Here is an 18504-nt window from a genome sequence, read left to right as displayed (position 1 = left end):
CTAGCCCTTGTGGAGAACGGGAGAGTGAGTGTTCTGGAGAGTGAGTGTTCTAGAGCCGTGGGCGGGGTTGACAAGCAGCCCTGAGGGTCGGTTGGGGTTGGCTCCACTGCGTGCTGTGCGTGATTTCATTTGGTGTGCCTCGCTGCCTTTCCAGTCGTGGAGAGGGTGAATAATTGTGTTCATCCAGGGAGACAACTGTGGCAGATGGATGCACTGAGGGGATAGAGGGACGAGGGGTTTTGAGAGTCAGGGAGTGATTTTGCTGAGCAACTGTGGACTCTTAAGATGGATATGGAAAGATGTGAAGGCAGGAGGTGAGAAGGGGTTCAGAAGAACGTAGAAGAAGGACAGGATCCAAGAAGAAACTGTTGAGCTGGAAAAATAGGAGGGTTATGATCCAAGTGGGTGTTTTTATCCTATGCATCGCACGTTCGGTGCAACCTCAATCTTCCCATATGGCTGTGGTGTTCCCCAGTGGGGGGCGCTGTGTTTAAGGAGATTTTACTCAATGCCTGCTGAGTTGCCTTTTGTTATGTCGGTAATACTGGCTATTTAATATTAGGTTTCAAGTGGTAAAAGTTGCTCATGTTTGCCTTGGAGGCTATATGTACACAAAAAGGTGTGTGTGTGTTTAAGAAATATATTTTTGGTATCTTTTGATATCCTGCAGTTCTCCTGATGGGCTCAAGCAAACAGAGCTTTCATAGCAGAGTTACAGAATCTGTAAGGTTGATTGTGTCAGGAAAGCTACAGAGATACTTCAGCAAGGATGAAGATTTGATTAGGAAGGTGAATTAGGGTGAGTTTATAAGAAGATCCACGGTAGGGATATAAGAATGAATGTTGGATAGAGGATGGAGCGGAACAAGGTCCCTGGGGATGAAGGAACGAAAGAGAACTTGTCACATTTGCCACACAGATAGATATTGACGTCACGTGGTAATGGCTAGTATGGAGGTGAAGACATCACCAAGGGGAGGGGGCACTGGGGGTGATCCATCATAGTGACTAGGTGGGGGGAGAACAGTAGACTTGGGTGGCATGGGCCTCAGGGACAGGGTTTTGTTGTTGTTTTCTTTTTTAGGTGGTAAGGAAACGATGGTCTGGAAATTGGTAAGAGCAAGAAGTCCTTGCCTCCTCCTCCAGACCCCGAGAATTAGAGACGGCTAGGACAGTAAGTAGTTCGATAGTTCTCTTTATGTGCGGTCCTGAGACCAGCCACATCTGATCACCTGACTGGGAACCGGATAGAAATGCACATTCTCAGGCCCCACATGCTCAGCAACGCTGGGGGTGGGCCCAGCAATCTGTGTGTGTGTTCTAAAGATTTTATTTATTTATTTGTCACAGAGAGAGAGAGAGCACAAGCAGGGGGAGCAGCAGAGGGAGAGGGAGAAGCAGGTTCCCTGCTAAGCAGGGAGCCCGATGTGGGACTAAATCCCAGGACCCTGGGATCATGACCTGAGCTGCCGAGATGTCCATCAGTCTGTGTTTTGACAAGCCCTCCAGGTGTGCTCTTGAGAACCACTGCTGCAATGATAGCTGTTTGGATGCGGGGAGGAAAGTAGTCCGTGTGACCCGCGAGCGGTCTGATGGATTTCCCCTGGTATGTTTTGGAAGCGGGCAGAGCCTGGACTCAGTAAACATGAGACTTGGCTCTTGTGGTCTCCAGTGGCATCAGGCTGATAATAATAGTCTCAGAGCACATGTTAGAAGTTTGGTCTTTGCCTAGACCTAGGAATTTGCTATTAGCCCCAGCAGTGATTACAAGGACTTGTTCATTTATTACTTTAGTTGTCATTGCTAGGGTTTCAAACACACGATTTGCTATATGTGCTATATGCACATGAATTTATTTTTCAACTTTTCATGAACATTTCCTGTCATAAAAATAAGTTATTATTGTAAGTGCTAGTTACTTGCAATTTAGAATTTCTTTTTCCTTAAGGAATGTGATAGATTGCGTGTTATTTCAGATTTATCCTAATCACTCTATTTGGAATACACAGGTATGCCATTATTGTGACACTAAGGAGGGAAAACATTTTATTAAAATCTGCAAAACGTGTCAAAGGTGAAGGAGAAGGTTGTGTAAATGTGTGTGATTTGTGGAGCGGGAATCGTTGGAGCTGTGTTGAAGAACCTGGATTTAGTAGGTGTGATTCCTGTCTCAGTCCAGCACTGGCCACAGACCTGCATTTTAGGATGCAGCTGGCTGGGCACAGGCCCGTAAAGGGAGAGAAGGAACCCCAGCAGCTTGGGCAGCCATGGTGGCAGGCTGGCATCATGAAGAAGAGCTGGGACTAGAGATGCGGAGGCTTGTGCATACGTCCTGGTGGGTTCATTGGAAATGTGTTGCATGGATGACTTCGACAAGCATTTATTTTGCATGCTTGGTTTGTGCTGAGACACATTTTAAAGGCAAGGAAATTGAGGCCCCAAAATTGATGTCTTCCCCAAATCAAAGTTAGTGAAAAAGCCAGGAATTGAATCCAGGTTCCTTATGTCTGAAATGTGCTACCCCCCCCCCCCGCCATGTGAGTGTAGTGGCTTGGTTTCCTGTGGCCCTAGAACAGGTCTGTTGTCACTCTCCCTCTCTCTGAAAACAACAAAACAAAACAAAAAACCTCCAAAACACTAAATTTGCATGATGGCGGGTCATCTTAAATCCCGCTCAATAGACGAGCCACTATCATGTAACATTTTAGCAAGCCCTAACTTTGGCAGGACAGATCTTTGAGAAAGGGCAAGGGCAGCAGGAAATGGCTCTTGGTCAGAGGACACCTAAGACGCTTGTCAGTTTTGTTCAGTTAGCCCTGATGCCTCGTTTGCTCTGTTCCAAATCAAATATTGGAACCATAGGTTGCTGACTCCTCTTCACAACATTTAAATGTTTAATTTGCATGTGAAGCATTCAATTTGACCAAAAAAAATTGAATACTCATAATAAATAATTTTGGAAGGCTGCAGCCTTGCTCTGGATACTATTTGTGCTAAATTAATATAATACACTAATCAGAGCTCTGATGAATTCTGTGAACTGCTAATCTTAAATTAGTGGATAGATGGTATTGGCACTGGGCTGGTTTTATTTCACAGAAGGGATGATTTGGAGGTGGGGGTGGAGGGAAGTGGAAAAAATCAGAATACAGTTGCACACTCTCTTTCCAGTACCTTCTCTGAGGTCCCATTTCCTAGATCACTGCCGTCATGCTAAAGGGTTTCTTCTTTCCCTGTTCCCTCCTCGCAGCCTCCCTTCCCTCTCCTCCCCTCCCTCCCTCCATGCTTTCATTCTCAGCTCCCTCTCCCTCTTTCTCTGGTGAAACTTTTTTTTTTTAAACTTTTGCTGTTGGAGCAGTCAGACTTGGGATGGTAATGCCTGTGAATCAGAATTGCAGAGCATTAATTTCTTACTATTTAGTGTTCTGTTTCACTCACACAGACTGAGTCACGTGTGCGTTTGATTAGATTCTGAAGGGCCAGATCAAGCTGGTCCTGGGCGTGGGGCCACGTGTTCCAGCAAGACTTGTTTCAGTTTTGAATGATTTGGTCCTTGGGCTGAAACCATCAAAGACTGATTCCAAAAAAACAGAACTGGCAGCACAATTTGTTCCCTTTCCTTTTCTCCAGCATGCTTCATTTTTTTTTTTTTAAGGTTTGGAGTTGGGAGACGGGACCAGCTGAGAGAGGAATCCCATAAGTGAGAGAGAAAGGCTGTCTCATCGTTAGGGGAGCATTTCAGCCTGAGTGGTTAGCAGTATTTGGCCATGAGGAAGAGGCCTCTAAAAATAACTGGTGAGCAGAGTTTGCAGTCAGGTCCAGTTTCAGTTCTAGAGGCCTTGCCCGTGGAGCAGTTGGCCAGTCTGGAGCTCTAGTAGGGAAGGGTCGGCGTGCCTGATACCTGCTGATAGCGCTCTGATTTTTGTCTTCCATCTGTGTTATTCATGGATTGAAGAAACCAAAATGGCTGAAGGTAAAGGTGCATTTTTATTGTTTGCGTTAAAAGTGGTTTAGGATGTAGCTGGCAAATTTTATCTTTCTTTTCAGTTGTACACTCTTAAAAATATTTTTGGCCAAGTGCTTCGACTGCATCCTCTACATTTTCTAGTTTGAACTACTGGAGACATCAACTTTTCATGGTAGTTTAATTTTTCATGGAGTAATCTGTCTTTTATCTGAGTATGTTTTGGTATCTTAACTTAGAATATCTTTTAGTATGTTGTACTATCAGAGACCATGTTTTACAAACTTCAGAAAAATGTACAAGCAGTCTTCCTTGGTCTTATAAGTACAGTGAATTTCAAGAATGGCGTGTATTCAGATCTCAAATTACAGGAAATTTAAGGCCTGTGTGAGTCTCATCTTATGTCAGTGAGCACACTTAATTGGTTTAAGCAAAGCTTGACTCAGGCTTTTCCATATGTGGAAACTGACCCAATTTTTGTGAAGTGGGCAATAAATGCAAAGTAAAGACACTAGGATTTTATTTTGTTTTTTTAAGTGGAATTATTAACTTCAAGTGTTCTTTAACAGTGTGTTGAATTTACCTTTCTGTATATGTTTGGTTTTGCCTTACTTTGTAAGGTAAGAATGTCTTTCCACTTAATTGAAAATAAGCTACGTTAGCTCATTATGTTTTTGTTTTGTTTTTCAATTTGATTTGGACTTTTTATTTATATGTTTTTATTTGTTACGTTAGATAACCCTACTGGAGTGGTAAAAACTACCACAGTTCTGCTGTGGCATATATATTCATGAACAAAACACCGTCTCAAGATCCCAGATTTCTGTAGCCTTCCCATCCTGCTCATTATGTTGAAATTTTATTTAACAAAAAAAAAGAAAAAGACGTGTTAAGACAGCTTCCAACTCTCAGCTGCCTAAGTGGCCACTGGAAGGAGTCTATTCTTAGTCTAGAGAATATGAGTATCCCTACTTTGAACATCGTTTTGAGTAAATGGTTAGAATGGGTCACTTGACTATTACTATAAAGTGCCTCATGTCGCCATGCCAAAGAATTCGAGATATGTATCTTTAGTTCTTTAACAAGACGTTTTCTAGTCTTTTCTGAGGATTATATAATCTATGTAGTGAGGTAGAATCAGCTGGTACTTCTGACCTACTGTTAATGGTTCTTGACTCCCAAATGGTGACATTTTGCAACATGAAAAAATAATCAGTTTGGTGATTTGCTTGACAGTTTTTGTGTTGATTTTTAAAAAAAATTTTAAATGTGTGGGGTTTATGTATAAATACGAAATTACCAGCACAATGCTAAGCAAAACTCATATATGGTTGATTTGTAATTCAGTTTGTTGTAACGCATTTAAGTAATTGACTGACTCCTATTCAGGTGCTGGGGTATATCTTCTATTTTCTTTTTTCTCAGCCAAATAAATAAAATGACCTATTGTCCCTAGCCCACATTTTGTAGAGAGACACATTTCGTTGCTCACTGTGGTAGTTTTCTGTGTTGGGTAGTATGGAAGAAGAGTTTTCTGATTTGGAGGTCATTACTTTTGATGGGTCACCATGGAAAAAAAGGAATCACATAGTTCTTGCCATATTCTTAAGCCCCATTAAAAAAGATCTTCTTGACTAATCAATCCCTGGGACTACAGGTCAAATAATGAGTCAGAAAATGAAATGAGAACACTTAGATTTATTCTGATCTTGGGAAATAGGGTTAACTGCTAGACATTCTTCCAGAATACCTTTGAAACAAAGTGTTGATTTCAGGTTTGCTTAGGGTGTTTTAAACTCTCTTGAAGTGTTCATCTTACTGTGCTTTTTTCAGTTAATTGGACAGAAAATAATCTGCCCTTTGGGACTAGGTACACCCTATTTACAAAGTGACATATCATGGGAGCATTACTTGGTGTCAAATAGAAAGTTCCCCTAACAGAGATGTCTTGGGAAAGATTCCTTTCTATAATCTGTTTTGTTCCTTTGTGGAATTAGTAAATATTAACAGTAATAAGATTAATACTGGTAGAGTAACTATTTGACATTAGAAAGGATAGATAAAATATTGCTAATGATTTCATATTCTAGCTAAGTAACATTTACCCTTGACATTCATCTTTTAAAGTGATAAATTTGTTTGCTAAATAATACTGTAAATGAAAAGCATTTCTAAGATTTATTATGCCTTTTTTGCATTCGTAAACAGTTTTAAATAATATTTTAATGACAGACTCAATCTGAATGTCATCATTCCCTTGTACTTAAGATTATTTTAAGGGGAATTTGAGATTATTTTAAGGACAGTTTGAGGTTTGCCTACCAGCATCAATCATAGATCGCCCCCTGCCATTTAGTTTTTCAAATTCTTGCTCTTGCGGCTGGTTTTCATACCTCCTACAGGCCTTCCTTCCAGAAGCATTTTATTGCTTGAACTCCTATAGGTGAGGTTGTCTTTAAAGTATATTCTTTAGTTTTGTGCAGTATGTTAGGAAACTTCATCAAAGTTGTTAGAATCATGGCTAAAACAAATATAAGTCGATTCTAGGCAAAGGTATGTTCTTTACTGTGTTTTCCTCCCCCTCCCCCCTTTCCTGATCTCTGCTACAGTGCGTGCATTTATGTAATTAAAAAAAAAGAAACTTTTTGCACCTTTTACTTATATTTGGTGTTGCTGGTCAGTAACTAAGATGAGTATCTGCTGAATTAACTTGAATAAATGAATCTTTCCTTTTGAGAATCTTAGAAATTTTCCTCCTCCATTTCTGCTTTAAGAAAGAGATAGAAATGGAGATAGAATTGAACTTTGAATTCAAATAATTATTTTGTTTCATTAGCTATTTTATTACAAGCTCATTTTAAGTTATAAATCCATATTTGGAGGTAATATTCCAGAAGGCATTTTTCTTATTATAATTAGTATTCTGTATAAACAGGCATGTATGCATATATTTGTATGCTATATAGAAATAAGGTTGTTTTTTTTTTTAAGATTTATGTATTTATTTGAGAGAGAGAGAGAAGGAGTGAGTACGAGTGGGAGGGGCTGGAGGAGAGGGAGAGACTCTCAAGCTGACTGCACGTGGAGCCTGCCCCGGGCTCTATTTCAAGACCCTGAGATCATGACCTGAGCCGAAATCAGGAGTCGGTTGCTTAACCGACTGAGCCACCCAGGCGCCCCAGAAATAAGGTGTTGTTTTTTTATACAGCATTGAAAAATGTCTTCATGTGCATCAAAGTTTTAATAAATTAAGCACATAACATTGCTAATGAATCTGTGGCGCTCCCCGTCCCTACTTTTTTATATTCTTTTTTAAAATTTTAGTAATGCTGTATATTGTTCTTATAATTTTTATTCTTAAGACACACAACGTATTGGAAATCATCATTTTCCCTCACAACCTTGCGGAAGTTTTCACCTAGCCTCCCCCTCCCATGGCTGTGTTCAGATATTGCAACAGTGAAGCCTGTTTTAAGTGGATTTAATATGTAATGTTATAATGTATGCCCAGTAAGAACTTTTTAATGTAAACATTATGATTTTATATAGCCAGCTTTTAGGAGACTTTTAATGATAGATCATATTAGAAACAGATTAGATGGCCATATGTCATTTGGTAAGTATTCTTTTGTGAATTCACCCTATGACTATAAATCTGGCCGTTTTTGATAAGTCTATTAATATTTAAAGAACATTAGAAAGGGAAATTGACTTTTTTGTTAAGAATGAAATTTGTCTTAGTCATATTTTTATAGACTTAAATATGGATATATAGATAAAAATATGTATTTGAGTGTGTATACACACACACAGTCACTTTCAGACTGATTTAGTTTTTATGTGCCCTTTTGAAAAGTTGATCTAGTAATTTGTTTAAAAAACCACGTATCTTTTTTAATAAGAAGAATTTCATTTCATTTTTTTCTTCCAAGAAGATTTGGCAGTATATTCTTGATTCGAGCCACTGGATACCACTACCAGTATTCCGTAATGAGAGTTGGATTTAGGGGTGAGAAAGCAAGTTCTAGCTTAGAGCTAGTGAGCTTTTTAAAGGCATCTAATTTGACCCACTCACGCAGATCAAGGAACTAAGGACCAGAGAAGTCAGGGTCAATTCCTAGCTCTACCCAATTTGTGCCAGGGACTTAGAGTAAACCACTTAATCTTTTTTCTGTAAAACAGAGATGATTATTCCCATCCTCACCCCCAGTGGTTCTGAAGCAGGCACTGCCCTTGTAGGGTGGGAAGAGTTCGGGGGTATTTTTGTTTGGCTTCATCGGGGAGCTACTTACCTTTGGGACCCTAGGAAACCAGGGATGCCAGCTGCCCTGCGGTGTGAGGCACAGTTGCACCGGGTAAAGAGTTGTTCTTTATAGACATCCAGAAACGCCCTCTTGAGATAGACTGACCAGACCTTTGTGAGAATCACATGCCGCCATGCTCGTGGGAGCACTTTGAACTACATGGCACGTGCTCAACAGAGAAGGCAGTGTCCTGCTGTACCACCTGCTTGATAAACTTTTCCTTTTCTCAAAGGGTATTTGGGAATATGACATAGCCTTTGAATAATATTTATTATGTTCCTTTTCAAGAGAAATCTGAATACGATGGTCTTTTGTTTAAGGACGGTGTTGACCATTTCTGTCAGTGTCACTTGACTTTCATGATTTTCGTTTACTTTTGGCTGTAAGAAGACTCTTTGCAGAAGGGTAGCAAATGTGATAGATGACACTCAGTGGACTGCAGTATACAGAGCTGTTTCCTGCATTGAGACGGACTGTGAGTGATGAGCCCTTTCCTGCTTCCTTAGGCCCCAGCGGGTCTTGTAAAGGAGGAGGACGGATTGTTGTACTAGTTCGCTTCTCTTCTTCCCTGACCTCTATTTCCTGTAAATAGTCTCCTTCCTTCTCTGTCTCTCTCTGGCTAAGAATATGGAGCCATTTTGGGGGGAGATATTTTCTGTGGCCATTAACAGACTTTTTAAGATTCTCCAGAAACTAAGTGGGTCAGAGAAAAGGACGTGGCCACATTTCTATGTGACTTCATGAAGTTGTTGATACGCGCTGAACTTTGGAGGAGGTTATATGTAAAGAACTTAGAAGGAAGGTATACGTATAACATATGATATACATATTCTATCAACCTTTGTTTTAAAAAACATTAAGCAATGATTTTTTTTTTTTTTTTGCATTACTTCTAAGTCAAAGTTTTGTATGTGTGGTGTTGAGTCTGAGCAGAATCTTTTCTGTTTCAAAATCTTTATTTTAGGGGCACCTGGGTGGCTCAGATGGTTGGACATCTGCCTTCAGCTCAGGTCATGATCTCCAGGTCCCGGGATCGAGTCCTACATCAGGCTCCCAGTTCAGTGGGGAAGCCTGCTTCTCCCTCTCCCTCCGCCCCTCCCCCTGCTTGTGCTCTCTCTCTCTCTCTCTCTCTCCCAAATGAATAAATAAAAACATCCTTTAAAAAAATCTTTATTTTATGTAACATGTTTTGAGAATTTGAGTGAAAAATATTTTTGGAATGATTTACCATTGTAAGTACTTTCAAATTACTGGAGAAATAATTCAGCAAAAAGAGGTGTTCAATAAGGTGTCTTCTAAAATGACATTGTTCATCTGTCTTATTTTTAAACAGAGACAAAGCATGGAGGACACAAAAATGGGAGGAAAGGAGGACTTTCTGGAAGTTCATTTTTCACATGGTTTATGGTCATTGCATTGCTGGGAGTCTGGACATCAGTAGCGGTCGTCTGGTTTGATCTTGTTGATTATGAGGAAGTTTTAGGTAAGAATTTGGTATTGTTTCTTATGTGAATTTGTAAGCACGAAAGACATCCTTTAATAATCTTAAAGATTTATCATTGTTTTGGGTGTAATTTCTGTAGCCTTTCAGTTGTTCTCAACAGTGTAGGAACAAAAGGGGATGTTATCAGGGTTACCTGGGAGTAGTGGCTTTTCAACTTCTTTGAACATAATCTGTAGTAAAAATTAAAAATAGACATTTTATTGTATGGATATCACATAGAAAAGTTTTATCAAATAGTACTTAACCCTTAGGAAATGCAATACTATATAATTTCTATTCCATCTTGTTATATTATGAATTTTAAACATTCGTGAGCCACTGAATTTATGTTGGGACCCAGTTTGCAAGACCCTTCCTTAGAGAGCATTTGGAAGCATACCCTTCGTCTTCGTTGGAATGAATTAGTGTGTGTGTATGTGTATATGTGTGTATTGGTGTTGGTACGGGGTGTGTGTGTGTCTCTGTGTCTGTTGGGATAGGTGCTGTCTGTATGCTGTTGAGGAGGTTGCCATGTTATTTCTCATAGTTGTCTTCCTTCTTATTTTTCCCTTTTCTCCCCATAATCACTGCAGTTTTTCATGACTTTTTACATTAATGATTCTTTACCATTTTTGGAGTTATAGTCAGTCCAAAGTCACAAAGTCTTTTTTAAATTGAGATGAAATTTACGTAACATAAAATTCAATATTGTTAATATGTGAAAATGTACAGTTTACTGGTTTTTAATATATTCCTCATGATCTAATTCAGAATATTTTCATCACTCCCTTCTCCCCTCTCCTGGCAAACACTAATATACTTTCTGTGTCTATGATTTTCTTACTCTTGACATTTCATATAAATGGAATCATACAATATGTGGCCTTTTGTATCTGCCTTTTTGCATTTAGCTTACCATTTTCAGGGTTCAAGACTTGCTTCATTTTATAGCCGAATAATATTCCATTGTGTGGATATGCACCACGTTTTGCTTATCCAGTCATCAGTGATGGACCTTTGGTTTCTTTCCACTTTTTGGCTATTGTGAATACATGGTCTTCCTCTTTAATGATCCCCAGTGAAAAGTGTGGACCCTGTCACTGAACAAAATGCATGCTCCTCTCTGTGTACCGCGTTGCATAGAAAACCCCCTCCCTTCCATAAAGCCTGTGTACTTCTGCTTTAGAGGTTAGATTATGGCCATCTTTTGGTTGGGGGGTGGAGGCAAAACACGCTTATGGATAAGCTGCCATTTATTGAAACTTTTCATTATTAACTAAAGAAGAGTGTCTCTGGATAGATGATAGAGTAAGAGAGGAAGAATTTTAGTTCGGAGACAAACTTCTGAGTAGATCTGTGCTTTTGTTGACTTACAGTGATATATTGTTAGGGAACATCTGTTAAACAAAAGAAGAGATTAAAAATGTTTGTACATTTAAGGGCAAGTAACAATTTTCGTGTTTTTGCATGCATGCAGCCAAAGCAAAGGACTTCCGTTATAACTTATCGGAGGTACTTCAAGGTAGGCTATTGGAGATGCGTTTTAAGTCTACTTGTCTAAGTCTCTAAAACCTCATCCTCATTCTATTAACGTAGTCATCCCCTGCATCAGAGAAAATAGGTGGTAGGACCAATTTCCCCCTTTAAGTTTGTCAGAAAGTATGGTATTTTCTATCTTTGTGATGTTACCTGAGCTCTGCGCTATAGATAGCCTCCACCTGCAGACAAGCGCTTGCTTATATCTTCTTAGCAGAGAAATGATAACTTCCTTATCTCTCCATTATGATTACTAGTATTTTTTATTTTTAATGTGTGTGTGTGTGCTTTCTAAACCAGAATCCTACACAGCTAGTTAACTCTTTTCCTAAGTAGAACAAGGGCTCTGGGAGGGTCAGGATTGATCACAGCCACTCTCCCCCAAAAGTTCTGCCTGCTCTCCTGCAATGTTTTCACTTCTGTTTTATTAGAGACGTGGTAACGGTGCTGCAGACTGGTTTTTTAGTACTAATGCTATATTTGTGGATGCTGTTTAAAATATTGCTATATATGATGTCTCCTCACAGCCATTGTCCAGTGCTGAGTTCTAAGTGATGTTGATTTTAGAATCTTTTTTAGGGAATTGTATGTACTTGACTCACGTTTGGAATGCTAAACATAGCAGTGCTCCTAGATGATAAAGCCTTAAGATAACATTTTACTCTGCTTGAAGAGGAAAGGCTCTGGGAGTACTGTCTCCTGAAGTGGTCTGTTTTAAGCCTTGTTTTTTTTCTTGGTAGTAGATGGCCAGGCTAGTTAAGTTTTAAGTGGGATAACTAAGTTTTCCTTTGTCATTTCAGGAAGCCAGTTTTATATACTATATTTCCAGAAGTCTTTTTTTTTTTTTAAGTTGATTCATGATGTTTCTGTTATGAGTCATTATTGTAAAATATAAAATTAATTGCCCTCTTATTTTTAGTGCTTGCACTTGACATTAATTATTTATATTTAGTCTTTATTTGAGGCTTGGTGGGTGTTCTTTTTATTTTGAATACTGATGGCGTGAGGAGCTTTCATACTGTAGAAGCATTACATTTTACGCAACTGTTGGAAATCTAATAATGTTTCTTATATATGTTGAAATTTTTACCTAAACTATTTTTAGCGTCATAATAAAAAAATTCATCTGAAATGATTACATCAGGGGATTGTTAAAATTTTAAGGAAAATATCATCTCAGTTATATTTCTTAGATTATAAGGCGAACATTTCCTGAATCTGTCAGTGAATCTTCTATTATTTTTAGGTAAGATCTTCACTGAGCACTGCCTTTCAGGATTCAGAGAGCAAAGAATTGCATTGATTGGTAATATTTATGGCTGACGGTCAGGACTGCAATAAGTGGTGATGCCTTATCAAACTTGTTTTCCCTTTTCTTCCCATCCATCTTCTCCTCCCTCTTGCAGGAAAACTAGGAATCTATGATGCTGATGGTGATGGAGATTTTGATGTGGATGATGCCAAAGTTTTACTAGGCAAGTAAACGTTTTATTTTTTGTTAGTGGTGGTAAAATGCTGGAAACAGAACAATATCTTTGCCTCGATAATAGCTATGTCCAGTCACACACGTTTTCTGGAAGATATTTTCCCACTTCAGTTCTCACTGAAATGTTAATGGCTTAATTGTTTTTCTATGGACTTATATTTCAATATATTTTTATAAATGGATATGTATATAGCTCTTGCACATATATTTTTAATAAGCATAACTTCATATCTGTGTTCAGATTTATGAACTTCATATTTGAACATATAGATAATGTACTAGCCTGTTTTCAAATATGGTAATTATAGCCACTTTTTAGCATTACTTGGTGTAATTCACTTCAATTTGAAAATGTAAGTTTCTAAAGGCTTACATAAATCCATTTTGAAATAAAATTGTGGTAGTGGATGTTTTATAAATGTCCTGTGCATATTTTAATAGTAACATTAAAATACGAACCAGTAGTTTTTGGCTGGGTTTCTTTATTTTAGAAATCTTGAGCCCTTATCTTTCTACCCCCAGAATTACCTGTCTTTATCATTGAGATTATTTCTTGTAATATATAAATATGTGATATTCCCTCATTTCTTTGAAAATGCTGCCTTCCTAGGAAGGATGATGCTGATTTTGATATGCGGACTTTGTGTAGTCTGCCCTGTGAGGTGTGTGTTTCCGCTAGTTGAAGAGCATCACTTCCTTTGCTTTACTATGTAGTGTTATGTGTATTAACATTGTGTATACTACAGTACTTAGAAAAATAACAAATACATCATGGTAATGTATACCATGCTTACTAGAGTAATGGTGCAAACAAATTCATCTCAGACACACAATTCTGTGTTTATTTCATGGATATGAAAAAAATGGGAGGGTATCACATCTATAACCAATGGAGCAGTATTAGGTAGATTAAAATCTTAACCTCCTTATAAAACAGTAAGTTCTAAATATGAGAAAAGGGTTTTAGTTATAATTACATGTGATTTAGCTTCTTAATTTTGACCTTAGTTTATGTTTTCTTATTACTTCTCAGTGGGAATTATGTTTGCTACTTAATAGCGGAAGCTTACTATCAATGAATTTTTTTTTCCTGTCTTAACCATAATGGAATTTGTTATCTAATTTTGTCATTACATATCTAAATTTTTCTATGGGAATAGTAAATCCTCAGAAGACTATAATCCTAGACATGCAAAAGAAGTAAAATATATAGAATTTAACTATCAGAATGATGCTAATTTGCTTGCCTATAAATGGTTTATTATTCCATTGTATTTCTTTACTTTAAATAATGGATTCTGAATAGTAAACCTTTTTCATTTTAAAGATAACTTCATGTGGGCCATGTTTCCTCATTTTTAGAAATAATATTATTTCTCATCTGCTATATATATAGAGAGAGAGAGGCTTAGAATCAGCTATGTGAAAAAAAATAAAATCAGCTATGTGGTCTGTCGGATAGGAAATATCAACTATTAAAAATTAAAATATTTCTTCTATAGAACACACTGATTTCTATGGCAAACTTACATTAATAACTTGAGTTTTAGTGTTTCAGATTGCAAGAGTTTATCTCCTGTAAGGTTTTTAAGCAACCATTAAGAGGTTAATTGATTGTAACATAGAACATTGCCCTTTGCAGTAGACATGTATTTGGTAAGGACAAATCATAACTTGTTCCTTTTATAAGAATTATATATTTGGAGGTAGAATCGAATTTGATGAATCTCAGAGTTCATTTTGGTAATTTGACTATTAAATGCACAAGGCTAAAATAAACGATTTTATCATATAAAGGTACTAATTCACAGTTAGGTTGTGGCTTCACAATTAGCTGGAACCAACCAAAGGTGAGCTGTCAGGCTCACTTATGTCTTCTGATCTTATTTCTATAGTGATTGAATTCTCTGCATGAAATACAAGCTTGACTGGAATTGAATTTTATGACTAAAGCTCTTTTTTAGTTTTGTGAAGTTATTGTAGCTTAGTTGTGCCTTTTTACTGGCAAGTGGTTTCAAAGAGAGAGCCTGGTGAGATTCTTGGGGTACAGAGACATTAACGGGCTTTGTATGTTCAGGGAGACGTTACAGGGGAGCAAATTCAGTGATACCCAAAAAGAAGCCAGGCTTCCTGGGTGTATTCTCCTCGGAGAGGCAGCTCAGAGGTAGGAGTTTTGGATTAAGGCACGGGGAAACCAGAGGGCAGATGCAGGTAGGAAGCTAGAGATTAGGGGAGAGCTTTGAGTAAGAGTTGAAATATGCTGAGCTTTCGTAGGTTTGGCATTTCTTTCATAAGTATTTCTTTCCGCATTCTTAAATTTGCATAATCTAAGTCTTACCAATTTGAGGAAGTGTATGCATTCATATTTACATTCCACATTTTAAGATTTGGTTTTTCTTGTGAAATATAAAGAGAATGAAATATGTGTGAGTAAATCAAGATATTCTGAACAGCCATCATTAGTTTTATTTCATTGTTTCTGGCCATGGCCCTTACGTTCTACTTTGAAAATATTCTGAGCCTTTCCTAGTTTACATAGCTTCCTACTTTTGTGGCCAAATTATTTAGAATAAATAATCTTTGATATTGGTTTGGATTATTGAAAACTACATTGTTGGAAATTGTATTCTTTGAAAACTTGTTTCCCGAATAAAATCAACAGGAAAATGGTCCAAGGACCAATTGCTGAGAGTAACATCATTTTAGAGTAAGGCCGCGGAAGGACTGCATGATTGTCCTTTTGTCCATGACTAGCACCTAGCTGGCACCGGATCGGGTGTGGCTGGAGAACAAAAGGGAAGCCAGTCAACAATTCCTAGAGCCTGATAAGCATTTGTAGACTGGACAGATGCCTAAGTGAACTGGATCTTGGCCACTTGGAGGTGCTCACGCTCTGCCCTTGTGTTCGGGCCCGCTCTTAGAGGCTGAGGAATTCTATACCCGGAATATTTCCTTTTTCTCTGTGGAGTAGTATTTTTGTCTTCAGAGCCACAGGAAGGTTGCAGAGTTGGGTCAGGAGTTTGCTCAGGTACTTTAGCATATTTGTTGAATACTTCAGCTTGTCATACTGAAGGCTGGTGAAGTTTTATATTTTATATTTGATACTTTGAAGTACTAGTATTTGAAAATGGAGAAGAATAAACATGTTTATTATAAATATACAGCTATAGCGTTTTAAGGCAGGAAGAAGAAACCATGTTATTCCCACAGAGATTTCAGTGGGAATACAGATGTCTGTTCATAGCACTTGTCAACTATTAAATTCAGTGAAAAAATATTCTAGTTGTGTCAACGAATAATTTAAATACCAAAAATACTCACTGCAGTTTATTTTCTCCCTTGACCCCCATACATGAACAATGATATGATATAATGCTTCTCTGCACTAAAGTAGGGAAAATACACTGTATACTTTAATATTTATGCTAGCTGACTTACTCTTGTACCTTACCTGCCCGTCTTGTTTCCTGGCTGTTATGCTCCATGGAGAAATGTTGAGTGGCCAAAGCCCGACCTACTGAATGAGGTGATTATCCTCGAAGAAGCTCTCAAGTGATGGATGTTCAGATTTCTTAGAGCCAGAACTTTCTACCCTGTGTTTTTTTCTTTCACCATTACGGGTCTTGTTATATAGGCTGTGGCAGTATCGGTGGATTTTGGTATTTACTGGGCTGAGAGATGTTTCTTACCCAAAGCCAGTTCTAAACAGTAAAAAAAATGGTAAAACCAACATGTACTTCACTTTCTTTCCATCGTGATGGCCTGTTTTGGTACTAATACTTAAAAAACAACAGGAGTCATGCGTCTTTGCAATAGAAGCTAATTTCTTGGGCTTATGGGAAGAGGACTTTTAATATTCCTGTTGCAGGTGGCTGGAGGGGCCTTGATCAAATTTAATATTGGTTAGCAGCGTGAATTGCTATTAATGGCTGACTGTTCTTATTGGTCAGAATTATAGGACCATGAGTAAGTAGCCAGAGCACTGTAAAGCTAACATTTGATAGTATGAACATTTGATTATCTGATAGAATTTGAATAAATTTATGTCCGTCTGTGGATGCTATAAATGGTAATCTTGCCAGTCATATTAATCCCAGAGTTTCTTAAGTAAACTCTAGGTCCAAAGGGGAAAAGGGTGAGGAAATGAACCTTTTTCTTTTCTTCAGTGAATATTTATTGATATATGTAAGTGCTTGTATAATCAACTCTCGATAATATCTGGTTGGTAAATCAGCAAACGTGGAGGCTGTCAGAGAGATCTGTCTTTCTACCCTCCTACTACTTTTGTTCGTTCTTCCCATTGACATGAATCGATTTTGGCTAACACAATTTTGTTTGGGGCTCTAGATTCTCTAATGAGAGAAAGGCAAACCTGGTGAGGGGCTGGTAGGAATGGTGAGGATTGGTCAAACTGTGCCTTGCCTGTAGTACATATGATTGAGAGTTGATTGTAAGGTGTGCATCTTAATGAGTTTCTTTGTTTTCCCAAGTATCTTTTCTGTAAACTTCCGTGACCATGATGCACATCCTTTTTGAGATCACTCTTCCTCAACTTCTTTTTTCCACCTAACTGCTCTCCTTATTTTCTCTTTCTCTCTTCCTTTATTCTTATGTAGGCCTGACCAAAGATGGCAGTAATGAAAATATTGATTCTCTTGAGGAAGTCCTTAATATTTTAGCAGAGGAAAGTTCAGATTGGTTTTATGGTTTCCTCTCATTTCTCTATGATATAATGACTCCCTTTGAAATGCTAGAAGAGGAAGAAGAAGAAAGCGAATCCGCAGATGGTGTTGATGGTACGTCACAGAACGAAGGGGTTCAGGGCAAGACTTGTGTCATTTTGGATTTACATAACCAGTAACTTTGATTCAGGGACTGAAGTCATGGGCTTATGAAAACCCGAAGCAGTGTCCTGTTTCTTTCTTTCCTTTGCTCACCCAGGGCTTCACGAGCAGTGGGGCAGCTGTGATCAAACAGCACAAGGCAACCATGTGATCTCTCTCCCCAGTCCAGCTCCTAGCTAGTCCCTTGCTCGGCTCCCCCACTTCTAGTGAAGAAGGGGGCACTCCTCGTTCTTGTAGTAGTCTGCAAAGTGCATTGAGAATGATGTTCTTGGTGGTGTCATTGGTTTCTGTATCGTTTTGTTTCAACTTATGTATTCACTGAACTAAATTCAGAAACTTCATAGCAGATTGTTTTGTGATTAACCCTTGATGCTTGTCTTTCTAACACACTATTAATTGAGATGATTATGGTGGACTTGATTATAAAAATGTTTCCAGCATGATTCATAAATTAAATGATTCTCTGTTGATCTTTAACATGACTGGTGTGTAAAGTGATGGTTCTTTAACACGCTGATATTTTTTAATTGTAATTTGTTTAGGTTAACTTATTTGTCAGATAGGTTAATACAAATTTCGGTGTAAAATTCTGTATTAATGGTGCTTTTAAAATAATTTGAAAATAACCCCATGTTTTTGCCTTAGGGTAGTGAGATTACTGTATTCAAGTAGTAGTAGGCCTGAATATTTCTGTATGAAAGCAAAATTTATTTTTAATTTTATTTCCAAATACCCATCCAGAGAAAGTAATTTGTATTTTTTTTAAGCAGGCATAGTACACAAGAGGGAAAATGTGAATATGTATCTTAAATAATGCTGTACATATTAAAATTATTCATCCTAAATAAGTCTTTTTCTATTTTTTTCTTGTATTTCCTTATTAAGTG

At 37.9% G+C, this 18504-nt stretch overlaps 1 protein-coding gene across 19 annotated transcripts in view; it reads left to right on the top strand.

The window, feature by feature from the left end:
- Positions 1 to 18504, top strand: part of ASPH (aspartate beta-hydroxylase) — a 210232-nt gene that overhangs the window by 25467 nt on the left and 166261 nt on the right. For 7 of the 19 annotated variants that reach the window (XM_057308038.1, XM_057308049.1, XM_057308035.1 and 4 more), the window contains exons 2-3: positions 9602 to 9751; positions 12694 to 12762. In XM_057308038.1, the coding sequence (XP_057164021.1) occupies positions 9602 to 9751; positions 12694 to 12762 (219 nt within the window). Of the gene's footprint in view, positions 1 to 3475; positions 3974 to 9601; positions 9752 to 11228; positions 11274 to 12533; positions 12594 to 12693; positions 12763 to 18504 lie in introns of those variants that run through there. The other 12 variants (XM_057308050.1, XM_057308034.1, XM_057308045.1 and 9 more) reach the window with 10 other exon arrangements.

The sequence above is a fragment of the Ursus arctos genome, unplaced genomic scaffold (assembly GCF_023065955.2).
Source record: "Ursus arctos isolate Adak ecotype North America unplaced genomic scaffold, UrsArc2.0 scaffold_6, whole genome shotgun sequence".
Classification (NCBI taxonomy): Eukaryota; Metazoa; Chordata; class Mammalia; order Carnivora; family Ursidae; genus Ursus; species Ursus arctos.
This window is presented reverse-complemented; position numbering and strand designations above follow the sequence as displayed.